At 36.3% G+C, this 14351-nt stretch overlaps 1 protein-coding gene across 6 annotated transcripts in view; it reads left to right on the plus strand.

The window, feature by feature from the left end:
- The window catches only part of TENM2 (teneurin transmembrane protein 2), a gene marked incomplete at both ends in the record, with an annotated part of 482831 nt that overhangs the window by 188375 nt on the left and 280105 nt on the right, over window positions 1-14351 (plus strand). For 2 of the 6 annotated variants that reach the window (XM_082291373.1, XM_082291374.1), the window contains one exon: window positions 7675-7758. The exons of the other annotated variants lie outside the window; for them this stretch is intronic. In XM_082291373.1, coding sequence (XP_082147499.1) covers window positions 7675-7758 — 84 coding nt within the window. The remainder of the gene's footprint in view (window positions 1-7674; window positions 7759-14351) is intronic. 6 annotated transcript variants of the gene reach the window in all.

The raw sequence follows: 14351 nt of genomic DNA on the forward strand, positions 1-14351 counted from the left end.
ATCTCACAATGTGAGTGGGTAGGATAGAAAACAGTAGATGAAATGGATATTACTGAGGAATTATGATGGGCTTTGAATTATCTGTTAAGATTCAGGAAAGTTGTGTTAGTACAACAGTGGACAATCCTGTGAAAGGATATCCATGCAATATTACAATAATGTAAACAAACTACTTCTTATAACAAAGAAAGGAACCAGTGGAAAGTTTATTTAGAGAAGAAACCAGAAAATATTGTCACTGCTGCTGTATAAAGGTGTGGAAGGTCCATAAACATTGAACAGTATGTTGAATTCTCGTTCTTTCATTTAAAGAATGATGCAGGTGAACTGCAAAAGGTAGGAGCTGGTGAGATGAGTTACCCAAGGTATGGCATAGTTTCCGTATGAAGTATAACTTTAATATTCTTTAGTGTAAAAACAACTGGTTTTTACACCAGTTGGTGTACAGTGGTTTACACGACTGGAGCCTCTGCAGTGGTGACTGACTAACGACTGTGAATAAGGAATGGTTGCTCACTGCCTTTTACCTGTATGGAAACCATACAGCATCAAATTGGCAAATAGCAGATCCAAAATTAGCAAAAATCTACCTCATATACAGCCAGGACTTCTTATCCCTGGACTTTGTAAATACTAACAATTTACACTGGTTCAGAGCCAGACTTGAGAAAGTGGTGGAAGAATAATCCAACCGGAGCTGTTGAATAAAATCTTTAGGAAACAGGAGAGGCAAGCTCCTGGAGTTACAGAGGATATCCTCAAGTATTACTTTTGTGTATTTATTCTAGTTTTGTACTTTTCCCTGGGCTAGAGAAGTGATAAAATACCTTTGATATGATTCACTACAGGTTGTACTTACATTCTTTATCAAAGAGTACTGAGAATAGCTTTGTTTCAAAGCTATAGGTGATCTCATTGTAGAAGCTGAACAGATATTTGGTAAAGTTTGAGATAGAAATCTTGTTCTTCCTATCTTTTTCTCCAGCAAAAAGCACAATGAAACAGTAAGCTTGTCTTCTTGTAAGTTATGTGTCAGTTCTGAGTTCTTCAAAATTGTTTACAGGCACAGATGACAAATAAGATCTTACCAGCTTAATTACTTGAAAACTGTAATTTGATTTTTTTTCACTAATAGAACTTGCTGTAGAAAGACAAGAGAGATAAGTAAGTAAAAGTAGGTTTAAAGGTGATTGAGGCTCATCAATTAACTTGCCATAGCAATTTAAAAACAAACAATAATTCTTAACAGTGAAGAACATAAACGAGTAATGAGGAAGACAGATGCTGAAGTTATTACTTCAAGAGCTTTGTTTTGTTTTGTGAGGCATTGCTGTTGCTAGAACACTGATCTCAGTCGCTTTCTTTGTATTTTAAGGGGCTTCCTTGGTTTTAAATGAGTAATGAGCTACAGGGTTAGAGGCAGACAGGATGTTGGAGTGCCTGTGGAATATTCAGGTTGTTGGAAAGAGTCAAGAGCAGCTAACTAATTTTTCCCTAATTTTACAAAAGAAGTAGGAAATTAGTATGGTCAGATAACTTATTGGTTGACTTATCCTTTCTTTATGCTTTCAAGCTGAAAAATACATATCCCACAATAAGGAGAAAAATTATTTTTATGGAATTACTTCTAGGATTTAAAGTGGTTTTACCCTTTTCCATAAAGCTTTTATTTATACAGTTTTGTGTGCTGGCACAAGTGAGGAGAAAAAGCAGTGGGTGCCTTAATTGAAGTGTTGACTGGTTTGGGTACAGTGCATGTGGTCTCCTCTACATTTTAAACTTTTACCTGGCAGCTTCTATTGTAAAATTCCATTCATGTGAATCATGTCACCATATTTATGTAAGGATACCAGGTTCAGACATTTAATTTTGTTTTTAACTGACTTGAAAAAATCATTTTGTAAAAGAGTTACTGGTCTTTCCAGGTGTTAAGTTTTTGATCTAAAAATGCAGTCATTGGCACAGAGATTGACCTGAGGGTAAAGTGTTATTTGTGAGAAGCTTGCATGGAAAAGGTATTAAAGAAAGAGAAAGCAACCACAGAGAACATTCAGTTGGTGTTCAAAGATTTTATTAATTTTTAATAAATTATTCCCATGAGAATTGTGACTTATATCTCCATAATTATTAAATCATGACTTGTAGCTGAGTCATTGGTCTGTATGGGGCTACTAAACCATTCCTAACAGCGCGAAGTAATAGTTGTTGAATTGACCTTTACTTCAAAAGGCAAAGTAAAACCAGAAGGAAAAAATGTTGGGAAGTTTCAGTTAGAGTTTTACTTCTTGTGTAAGTCAATGACCATGTTGAATTAAGAGGCAGTTATGAATATTTTAGATGTTAGGGCTTGGCTGTTCAGGGGAATTTGAGAATATTTATCAAAATTACCAGATGTAGTGGCATGATCTTAATGTGATATTGTGAAATTGATTGACACTCCTGTGTAGACATAATCATTTGGACTTAATAGGGCTGTATTTAATTCTTTTGGGAGATAAGACTAAAAGAAATCATTTCATTTGACTTAAATACATCTACTTGAAATTTAGGTTCGGTTAACTTTGACTTCATAGTTATAACAGACTTGTACACAAAGAAATAGACACATCTCTGTACTCTTAAGTGCTGATCTGAATTATGCATGTCCCTGTGATTCTTATGGTAGAAAGACATCCCAATGCTTTTAGTACTCCATAGGAAATGAAAACAAATGTAAGTATTTTTCATTTTAAATTCTGTGTTGTTGTGTTTAATGTAGCTAAATACTTGTTTTATTCTCTAGAAAAGGCATGGATACTTCCCTTGGAAAACCCAGCTCCTGGTATGGTAGATCTGTTGCTGGTCATACTGGTATCATTTAGGAGGTTTTAAATTACAGTGCAAGTCAAAAATTCTTCTGACTCCCATTTTGTAACCTTACCTTTAGGCTGAGGAGAGGGAAAATGGTGTATTTGCTGTGGAGTTCACTGAGCTAAAATACGCTTTCAGATGTACTTGAACTGCATTAGAGCATTTTCCTTTGTAGTGTTTGTCAATTCTTTGTGAATGTTTGGTGGTGTGTTAACATTTTATTTTGTGGAAGTATACTCTTAAATGTCTTGTGGGTGTTTTGCATTGGAGAATAATTGTGCTTGAGAGCTGCCAGTACAATACGAAGGTAAAGCTTTTTAAGTCTAATTGACTTGTTGAATGTGCTTCAGGGGAGAGAAAACTGAACACAACTTTTACAAAAGATCAAACAAAACATTGGATGTAAAATGTGCAATAGAACATAATAGAGTAATACAGCAGAGAGTAATTCTGTCAAGACAATACAGGAAAAGAAAAACTCTGTGGCCTTTTTGTTGCAGAACAGTTCTTATTCTCATACCTTTGTGCATGACTTTTGTATTACTGAGTTATTTTTCGAACTGGAGATGGTGCACGTAGAGGTTGAGTACTGCACTTGTTACATCTGCCCACCAGGCATGGTCTGAAGTATTAGGGTAGAATGTGATGGGGAAAAAAAAACTGGTTTTGAGGGCAAAGTAGAGCATTGACCTGCCTGGTACTGAGAAAGTGTTCCATCAGTTGCTACAGGTTTTGTCCTTTTCCTCAAAAATCATAATGATCAGCAATAATCATGAGCAAATAGCAGTGAAAATATGCTGAGATATCAACAGAGGAGAAACTTGTGCTCACAGAAAGTAGTCAGTAGGGAGGAAATCAGAGATATTTGGGACCAGTCTGAGCCACATAGGTGTGGCAGGAAAGGAGCAAGTGTTTATTACTGGATGTTTTTGTGTAAATATAGGGAGGGAGGGAAAGCAGCTTGAGAAATTCAGGCTATTTATTTGTAAGGGGTTTTTTTCAAGGTTTCTGAAGTGCTAATTTATGAAAATAAGCCATCTTTTTATTGTATATTACTAGTAAAAATTGGGTTATGCCACTTTGATAAATAGAAGAGGAAAAATGAGAACAGAGCTTAGGAGGTTGTTTAAGCTCTGGTCATGTTTAATGTTCCACAATTATATTCTAGATCAATGTTGACTGAGAGGCATAAGAATTATGGGTGGAGGAAGCAACTCTTATAAAATGTAAGGAAGTTTTCATATGTACAAAAACCCCTAAACAACCCAACCATAAGCAATGTGCTATTGTCTGAAAGGGTGGAGCACATCTTAGGTGATTGGTTGCCAAGATTTTAGTGATGCCTGTTGGAAAATGCTAAACAGCAAAATGCCAGAATACCTGTGAACTAATAAGATTGGGAATTTATAGTGCATAGCAGGAAGCATCTATTTAAACTATGAAGGGGAGAATTTCAAAGGAAGGAAGCAACTGGGAATGAGGGAAGAGAGAAGAGAGAGGAGTGATGCTTGTTCCTGGATGGCTGATGGTTGAGAGTAGTAGCTAGGACAGCTCAAAAGAGGAACTGGAACTAAGAACAGGATATTTGGTGGTCAGCCTCCTTCCCAGGACAAAGACATGTCCTGTGGGGCCCAGGCATGCTCTGCAGTGGGATCCTGAGGAGTGGAGCCCCTGGCTGCTGGTGTCCAGAGGTGCTTCCCGATTGTGGGGGGGAATGGATCTCCTCAGAGTGGCAGGTTTCCTGGGAGACTGTTGGGGTGGGAGGGAAATTAGAGAAATACTTAAAATATGCAGGCAAGGAGCTAGTCCAAACTCTGTATTCCTCACGGGAGAGCAGGTCAGGAATTGCAGTGCCTGTTTTCTCAGCTCTCAAAAGGTGTTGCTAGGATTTATACTGGTATCTAAAATCACCTGTATCAACAGTGGTTTTTAGCTTAAAGTGGAGCTTGAGACAGCAAGTCAAAAACTGCTACTTGCTCATCTTTGCAAGGCAAGGACAGAAAGGAGGTTTCTTTCTCCCTGTGGGAGGGGTAGTATTTTAGGGCAGTATATAGGAGGAGCACAGGAAATTCACACAGGTTTTACCTTTCCAGATATAACTGCAGTGTCTGATAGGGATTAAAATTAACTTAAAGATCTAAAGATTTACTTACAAAAGATTTCTTTTTCCTAATTTTTGGTAAGGCCAAAGACCGTAGGTCATACTCTGCTCTTTCGTGTCTGATAATTGCAAAATCCATTACTATCCCTTCGAGATTTTTTTTATAAAAGGCTGTACTAAATCTGAATAAAAGCCTAATAAGTAGATTAGTTAGAACAATAGTCCTCCTGAGGATAGTTGATTCCAAGTGTCGCTGCTAGAGATAACCCTAAATGCAATTAGGTTTAACTCCCTGTGAGTGTCAAAGGAAGGTAATACCCACAGAGACTTCCCTTCAGATGACACTATTTTTAAAGTGTCTTAACATTTAAATATTCTTTCCTTTGGGCACTGGTGACAAACCCTTTTTTTTTTTTTTTTTTTTTTTTTTTTTTTTTTTTAAATTCTTGGAGAAACAGGACTTGGAAACTTGAGCTTTAGCCATTAGTTTTAGGTGCTTCCCACAAAAAGAGGGATGGTTCAGCTTCCTTGGGTGAGCACTTTGTTGTCCTCGTCTTATAAGGATCAAATATCCCAAGGTGGCCATAGAGAGGTGAAAGAGAAAATAGCAGATTCAGTAACATACACAAGCTTAAAGGGTAATGTGATAAAATGTCAATAGATGAACTGTTGATGGATTAATTCTGTTTTTCCTCATAAAAGAGAAATGAAAGCTAAAGCTTGTATTAAAACAGAAATAGAGACAGTAAAGATTTCAAAACTTTGCATAGTATAGGATGGGATATAACAGAAATAGTATAATTGCAAACTACTAAAATGGTTTAATTTAGCTGTAAGTACTGCAGAACAATTGCACTGTATTTAAGAGTTTGGTTCCATTTTCACATAGAAAAAGAAAAGGAAAAAAAAGCTTACTGAAACAATTCCATTACTTCCTCTTTGATATATGTCTGCAATGCATGTGTTTATGTATATTTAATTTCTCCCATTTTTAAAATACGAAAATAATATCAACTTTAGTATTTTTTGGGGGGGGGAAATTGCTGGTAATAATAAAACAAGACATTTGCAATATTTTATTTTTATTATTTACCAGCATTTTTACATTGATATTCACTGTGCTCTGCCCTTCACATTTCTTTACTTCACTTGTATGTTGTTCTTTGAATGATCTTGGTAAGTGAAGCGTTCCTGAAAAACTTTTTTTGTTCTTTGTTTTTAAATCAAAAGTCTGTATCATCAAAATAAAACTGAACTAATTAAATGTGAGCCACAGTACCCAAAAAATGTCTTCTAGTTGCACTTTATCAAAATTTAACTTCCTGTGTGGCAAGGAGACATTGAGCCAGTTTAGTAAATTCTACCTAGTTTTTATTGTTTGTAACTTGTCCTTTGAAATTCCTTTCTCCCCAAAGCCAGAGATGTAAGACTCAGTTGCTGTCATTCTTTCACATTATTCCACTTGAATTAAGGTATTTTGCTCCTAACAAATAGCTAATTTGTTGTCTAGCATGCAAAGTGGTTTATTTTCTATTGTCTTGGTCAGCTCTTTTTTTATTTGTGTCAGTGTGTTGCCTTTTTTCTTTGCACATAATAAATTGCTGTGTTTACAAAACACATTTTCACTGTTGATTTTATTTGAGTGTTGGGTGAAAGAATCAATTATTATCTTATAAATATTATGAAGGATTTGAACCTGAGATGCACCAAGTAAAATTATCTTCCAGTGAAAACTTAGAGAAAAACAAGAATCAGAGTGACCATACATTAATTATTGGGCCTCTTGTCTTGCTGGTTTTTGCAAGGCAAATCATGTAAATAAATAAAAACAGGTTTTATGTTTCCTGTTTACTACATCTGAAAATTCTCCTGATGTTATTATGAAATTCAATAATAATTTTCAATTGATTTTGAGCTTTTCAAATGTAAGAGGACTCCCTGCTTATGTCATGTTTTCAAAATCCAGGATTATTTAAGAGAGATGATTCAAAACTAAAGGGGTTTTTTTGTATGTATTTATTAAAATCTGTTTTCCTAAAGCTGAAGTTTTTATGAGACAAAAAAGAAAAAAGAATTCTCCTTGCAACAGTGGAGTTTCATTGGTTCCTGTCCAGTTAAGATGCCGCAGAATGAGCCTGAGTATGTTAAGAGTCAATGTAAAAGTCATAGTGCTGCTGCAATAAACATGTAAGAAGTGATTTATTACAGCTGAGAGTGTCCATTTTCCAAATGTATCTTAGGAGTCTGGTTTTAGATAACAAAAAATATCTTTTACAAGGATGTACTGATATTTGGCTATAGGAGGAATGGATAGCATACTGAAAATAAGTTAGTATGAACTTAAGCACCTCTTGTACAGCCTGTGTGGAAATTCTGCTGGCCTTTGGATTAAGTTCTACCCGAAGAGAGATTTTAGAGAGATTTCATGCACTCAGGCCTTTTTATGGTTAATGATGCTGGCAGTGGGAATATGGACTTCCTGCAAAGCAAGATTGCACCAAACTACTGCTACTCAATATGCCTTTTATGTCATTGATAACAAGATAAAAGAATTCCTAATCTCTAGATAATAATGAGTAATGTATTTTACTTACTGTTGAGGAATGCTTTGGGTGGGAGGAGGTGAAACATTCTGTTGGCTGTATTGCACCAAAGGTGAATGGAATGAAGGAAAAGAAGGAGAAGAGCCATCTCTAAAATGTTATTTGTTTTATTTCATTTAGATTTTCACACACACCTTTCTGAGAAATTGAAAGACAGACAGACAAGCTGGCAGCAGCTGGCTGAGACAAAGAACTCTCTCATACGTAAGGTTTTTATTTTGCTTAAACTGTATTCCTTGTAAACTTAGAACCTAGTTTAGACCTTGTGTGTTGTGCAATGCTTTATCTTGTTCTGTGTGTGTTCTGTTTATTATGTGTTGTGGGTTGTTGGTTGGTTGGTTGTTTTTTTCTTCCTGGGTATTTATATTCTGATGAATAAACCTGATCTCTACTACTTATTTCTATCTCATTGTTGAGTATTACCTTCCTGGTTGGATTGAACTAATTTAGGGGTGGTTTTTTCACTGGGAGACTTGGTTGGGTGGTGAAGGAGCTGTTTTCCCTGAGCTGATCTTGCTTCATGGAGTGGGGCTCGTTCCATTAGAGGAGGAGAGCTAAGACATGGAAGAGATGGCAGACCTGGGTACACACAGGCATAAATTTAAAACAAAATGGTACCTGTACCTGTATTTTCACAAAAGCAATTGCAAATGTTGTCTTCCACTGGTAAAGGTTTGCATGGAACACACGTTTCTTCAGGGATTCTTAAATCAGGCTTTAGAGTGAAAGATTTAGTGATGACTCTGTTCATCTTCAGTCTTGATTTCAAATTTTTTTTAATCTAAGATTTTGAGATTCAGGCAGTCACACTTGATGTGCCACTGAAGTTTTTTATCTTAGGGGCTGTGCAGAGCAATCGGGGAGTTTTGTTGGGTTTTGTGGTTTTGTAGGGAATTGTGTCATTGCTAGACAGGGGTTTTTGAAGTACCACTGCTTCTCACACACATACACACTTCTGCTTCCCTGAGAGGAAAACTCCTTTGGGAGGAAGAGGATTTTTGGGAAAAAAGCCTGCAATGTACTTTTTTAGCAAAAGAAAAAATTGCCAGGCTGTAGTAATATAAATCAAAAGACATCTCAAGGAGTTTTAATACAAAGATAATGATTCAGTGACAGCTTCCTCTTGATATTTCTTGAAATCAAAATTTATTTTCATTCGTTGAATATGTACACTTACACCAACTAGAGTATCAGCACGTGCCCTTATGCAATTAGTAAGGGCTGTTTTTTATAAAGTCTTTTATCTTCAACTTGGCAAATTTTACCTTGTATTTGATTGCCTGATGAGATGAAAGATGCATTTTGTTATTTCATTCTTTTCTTCCATTGCACCTCTGACCTAGTACATACACAAAAGACACCTGTCTGTTTGGGCTTTTTTTTTAAGCACTTAAGTAAGTGCTTTTCAAGGTTAGGGCCCTCACCAGCAATAATACTCTGCTTGCTTAATATTTAAATGAGACCTAAACCAAGGTTTTCTCATCAACCCCATTTTCTGATGTACTTCCTTCCATAATTGCTTGATTGTTTGTAAAAACTAGTAAATGGCATTATTCTTTGATTCTCAAACAGTGTTTGAACAAATACTGGAACAGTTTCTTAAATCAAACGCTGGAAGGTACTGAGCATCTGTGACCATTTCCTAGTTAAGCAGCCCACGAGTGTTCATGTGTTTTCACACTGGAGATAAGGACTGTTTGTTGTGTTTCCACACTGCTTAGAAGAGTGGGAGCCAGAGCTTTTGGTAGAGTAATTAAATTTCCATAATGCTGATGCATAATGTTAAAAACTGCCCAAGGTGGTGTGTGTGGTTGGTAATAAAGATGGAATTAATAAAGAACGGAAATGATCCTGTACATATCTCTGCATTTCTGAAGCATTCATGATTATTGGTGCTGCAGGAGGATTTTGGCACAGGTGAAATGAGTGGGTTATGCTCTAGGCTGTACTAAATCTCAAAGAATAATACTTGAATGCATTTTCCAGGATCACAGAAAGGTTTTGCCTAGCAAATTGCATCCAACTGAACAATGTCTTTCCTCATTTGAAGCTTTGAGGCTTTTCATCAAATATTTTTTCTCTTTGGTTTACTTCTTTTTCACTTGCAAACTGATAGTCTTCCCAATTCAAACAAATTTGATTGATATATTGCTTTCAGTTTTTGGTACTGTGATTGTTCAGGGCTCTAGAAATTAGGAAGAATGTGAGAATGTATTAATAGCTACATCTCAACTCAAAAATACTTGGTAGCATTAATCCTTGATTTAACATGCATCTAAGAAAATAATTGAACTGAGACAAGCAATCAAAAAACTTAGTACTTTTTATGACTTTTATGAGTCTTAATTTCTTGGGCATGCTAAATCTGAGTTGTGAAATAGTTTGTTGAATGCTCTAAATGTGGTAAGAAAGGTGTAGTGAGCTTATTGACCCAGATGTGCTGTCTGGCCTTGGTATCAGCCACATCTTTTATGTTAATAATTGGAGGGAATTGACCAAAAGCAAGCTTTCTCTGTTCCTTTTAAACAGTGCCATAGGATTTTTTACATCAATCTGGATGCTGCCAAAACTAGACAGATGGCACTAACCTTGGTTTAAAGCCTCAGCTGGCTGAGAACACGTCTAAATAGTGTTGCAAGGTTTTCAGTGTGCACCTTGTGTCAACAGAAGAGGACTCTTTGTATCACCATAAGTAGAGCCCTTAGACTTTGCATTTCAAAGGTACCCAGTTCTCACGTGTGCTCATCTACAGCACGGATTGCTTTGCTGTGCTCTAATAAAATGATAGGTTTCTTGATCTGCTCTGCCTTTTCTTTGCTAAGGACAGAGATGCCACTGGTGCAGCCAGAAAAAAAGGAGGCGAAGGGCTGAACATGGATGTCAGAACGGTCAGTGGTTCATAAATACAGGCAGAAGGATTGTTGTCAGATCCATGGTCAGACTCTGGAAGGAAAGAGAATAAAAGTGTCTTACAGGAAAAATATCTCCACTCTCTAGTATTTAGAGTAGTCCTAAATCTCTCCATTTCTGAATACTCTCTGGAAGAAGAATTCTTAGTTGATGTAAAAAACTACAACAAACAGCCCACTCAACCACCCACCCCCCCCCACACAAAAAAAAAAAAAAAATCTTAAATCTATGTCATCGTAAGAACTTAGAATTAAAACCAAAATCCAACAAACAAAATAACAAGACCACCCTTGGTTTCTTTTCAGAACTGTAAAATAATGCAACAATAGTTCAGTGATTTACCAAAATAATGAATGCTTTTTAAGCATTCCAGAAGTATGATGTTGAGTTATATATATATATATATATATATTTATAAAGAAATCTACAAGTGAACTGCTTAGGGTATGATTTGAATAGAACACTGAGAGGCCTCATTAAATGGTAAAGGCAAAAGGATCAGCTCCTGGTATAGTGAGTGCAAGCCAACCTGAAATGGAGTGCAGTAGAAGACTTGACAGGGAGGGAGAAAGGATTGAGTCAATCAAACCATGTTGCAGTGCACTAACAGGGGATTTTTAGGTTCAAATTCTAGTGCACATTCTTTCAAAAATACATGAGCAAGACCTGGGTTTATCAGGGGATTTTAGCAGTGATTTCTTTAGGCAGCCAAGTCCAGGTTGTGCAATTACTCTTCATGCAACTGTTTTGTTAAGAAACTGTCAGCCAGAGAATGGAAACCACACAGCCAAAAGTGTGTGATAAAATAAAATAGAGAGAATATAGGAAATTCTGAGGGAGAAGTAAAAGTCTCTTGCATAGTGGGTCCTAGAAGAAAAGAAGCTGACAGCTGTACCAGCTGCCTTTTCTAGGAGCAATGTTACAGAATTTGTCTGAACAGCACCAGTAGTGGAAATAAAGGATTGGAAATCTGCTTAAGAAACAAAAGAGGTTGTGTGATGAAAAGCTGAGCTACTGGCAAAATACTTGATCACCTCAGATTTATACACATCGATCTCCTGTGTAATGCACTGTGTCCTAAAAACTGGAAGCCATGAACAGAAGACATTTTATTTTAAGGAGTCCTGTGGCAGCTTAGAATAAATAGCTTTTCCACTTTTTGCATGAAGCTTCTACCTTAAAGATACTGATGAAATAGGTGACAATTTTTAACACAAGCAGTGACAAAATAAACACCATCTGCTAGTGTTGGCTTATCCCATAGTCTTCTCATGCTGGGTGATTTTATTTCACCTTTTTTCAGAAATAGTTAATGACACATCTGCTGTGTGGTGGAGGTGCATTTTCAGTGATTTAGTGTGGACATAGGATTAGAGAAAACAGTAACAAAACTTTGTCAGGAAACTGAAGAAAATATTAGTGCCGTAAGGAACTAACAAACTAACTGTGTTGATGGCTTTTGTTTTTTTTATTTTGACCTGGTTTATTGTTGAATCAAAAATATCATATTATATTTGTTCTTTCAGAACACATGTTTATTGTGGAAAACTTCTCATTTAGCCTTTATTTTACCAAATCAAAAACCTTGCCACTATGACATTTGTAGTCCTCCAAGCAAGCCTGGTTTTGTAGCACATCCGTGAGTCTGGGGATGTGGAGTCAGAGCAGGTTTGGGTGTCCTGAGGGATCAGGGTCAGATTTGTTTACATAGGAGAATATATTTAAGGGACCATAATGTACAGTGGGGCCTGGAGAACAAAATAATGAGTTTATCTCAAGGTCCATTTGAGTACTGACAATACAAAATTGTACAGACATACAGAGTTGTTTACTGGTATAGAGTATGTCTTTATCCTGTAAAGCTCCATGAATCCATCTTCCTCCCAAACACCATTGTAGGGCAAAGTGTCATTGTCTGGAGTCCCTGGCTTATGCAGACAAAGTTGTAATTCCTGATGTTTTGTGTCAGGCTGTGCTTTCTTCCCCGTGGCAGAGCTCGGTAGTCCTGTGGGTTTGAAAATCCCTTTCCTGTGTCCCTGAAGAGCAGTCTCTTTCCATCACCCCAGGATGTCCCAGCTTTCCCTTCTCAGTCAGTCTTTGTGAAGGGAATTCCAATTTAGCACTTTACTGCAGAGTCATTAGCATAATGATCTACAAAAAATCCAAGCAATTAGGCTGCTAAACCTGTGTTTACCGTGCCAAATCATACGTCCCTATGCTGTTACCAGTATGAGTAGATTTTAGTAAATCCAAAAAACTAAATGTCTGCATCTCCATATGGATGGGTGGATATTTAATTTTAATATTTAATATTTAAGATTGAGATAGAAATTAAAGCCATGGAAACCCTAGGAACTTTGTTCTCTGGTAGGTGAAAAACCAGGATGGAGTGCAAGCAGCATTAATTCTGACTCTGTCTAAAAATTCCAAGCAAAAACAAATTCATTGTCTTCCCTTCCTGCCACCAAGGTCTGTTTAAGGGTATGAAATCCTTGTCCTCATTTTACGGTTTCACAAAACCACAAAAACTAAGTTATGTAAGTAAAGCTGTGTACAGTCCAAGAGCAAAATTATGTCTGGAAACAGCCCCAACATGCTACAAATATTTTGGAAAGGAATTGCTGTCTCTTTATTGTTTGTTTGGTTTTTTGTTTTGTTAAACCTTTTATCAGCTCCTGATGAACACTGGCTAAGGAAATATTGATAGAAATATATGTAAGGGTAAAGATCTCTACCTGTAGTTATTTTAATACTTTTGCTCAAACTTCATTCAATTTATTATTTTAATAATGAATGTGTAGCAGTGCCTGTGAAGTAACGTGTCATTAATGTTAATTGTTCTGATAAAAGAAAAAGAGAGCAATCTGACTCTTGATTTTTTGTCTTTACAGACTGCATAGTAATTAAAAATTGGAATGAGAATTCTTGCAAGTTGCTCTAAATGTGTACCAAGTACATTCAATAGTGAATATTTGAAGTTATCCCATGTTCCTTCACAGTGATAAACAGATTTACATAAGTTAAATACTTATATTATAAACCTTTTGGCTTGACCTCATCTGTGTAAACATTTCATTTACGAATTATCAAACCTCTTTGAAAGACAGCCTTATGTACGTGAATTATCATTTATGTTAATCGGAAACATTTTTCAAGCTGCTGTGCATGAAGTGAGGGTGAAAAATCCCTTGCTTATTCATACCCATATGTATGCTGTGAAACTTGAATAAGGAGGGAGACAAAAAGGACTGATTTAAAAAATAAATTATATACATATTTTTTATGCTCATGCCATATTTCCATGGTTCAGGTGTACTTAAATCCACTGGTAGGGGTAAAAGTGTGGTGAGTCAGAGCAGAGCTTTTTTGATTAGTGTCCATAGCTTGCTTTTATAAAAACCCTTTTGTTTATATAATGAACTGGAAATGAAGGTGCTTTACTCCAACTGGATTTGCATCTGTGGCAAAACTTTTATAGTCTCTAACAGATTACATGTTATATTACAGTGCATTTTTAATATGGGGAAGCAATGAGGAAATTATGACCGTACATGATTTTAAGCTGTTACTTGCAAACCCTTCTGCTTATTAAAGAGTTTTACTTTAACAATGCATAACTGCACTCAGAAGTTGTCAGTGGAAGGCCAAGTATTTTGATAGAAATGTAGTGGATGATTGTATCTGAAGATTGAAATCTGTTTGGGATAATAAGCAGAGGTGAAAAGCTGACTCACAGAGGCCACATCTTTATATCCATTTCCATACTGGCATAAGTGAGAGTTCAGTATTTGCAATCAACTTTAAAGTATTTCTCCTGTTATTAAGACTTACAGACACAGCTGATAAAAGGTTTTCATGCTTCTTCAAAGTTAATGTCCTTAAACAGC

The sequence above is a fragment of the Coloeus monedula genome, assembly GCF_965178545.1.
Source record: "Coloeus monedula genome assembly, chromosome: 15".
In the NCBI taxonomy this organism is placed as follows: domain Eukaryota; kingdom Metazoa; phylum Chordata; class Aves; order Passeriformes; family Corvidae; genus Coloeus; species Coloeus monedula.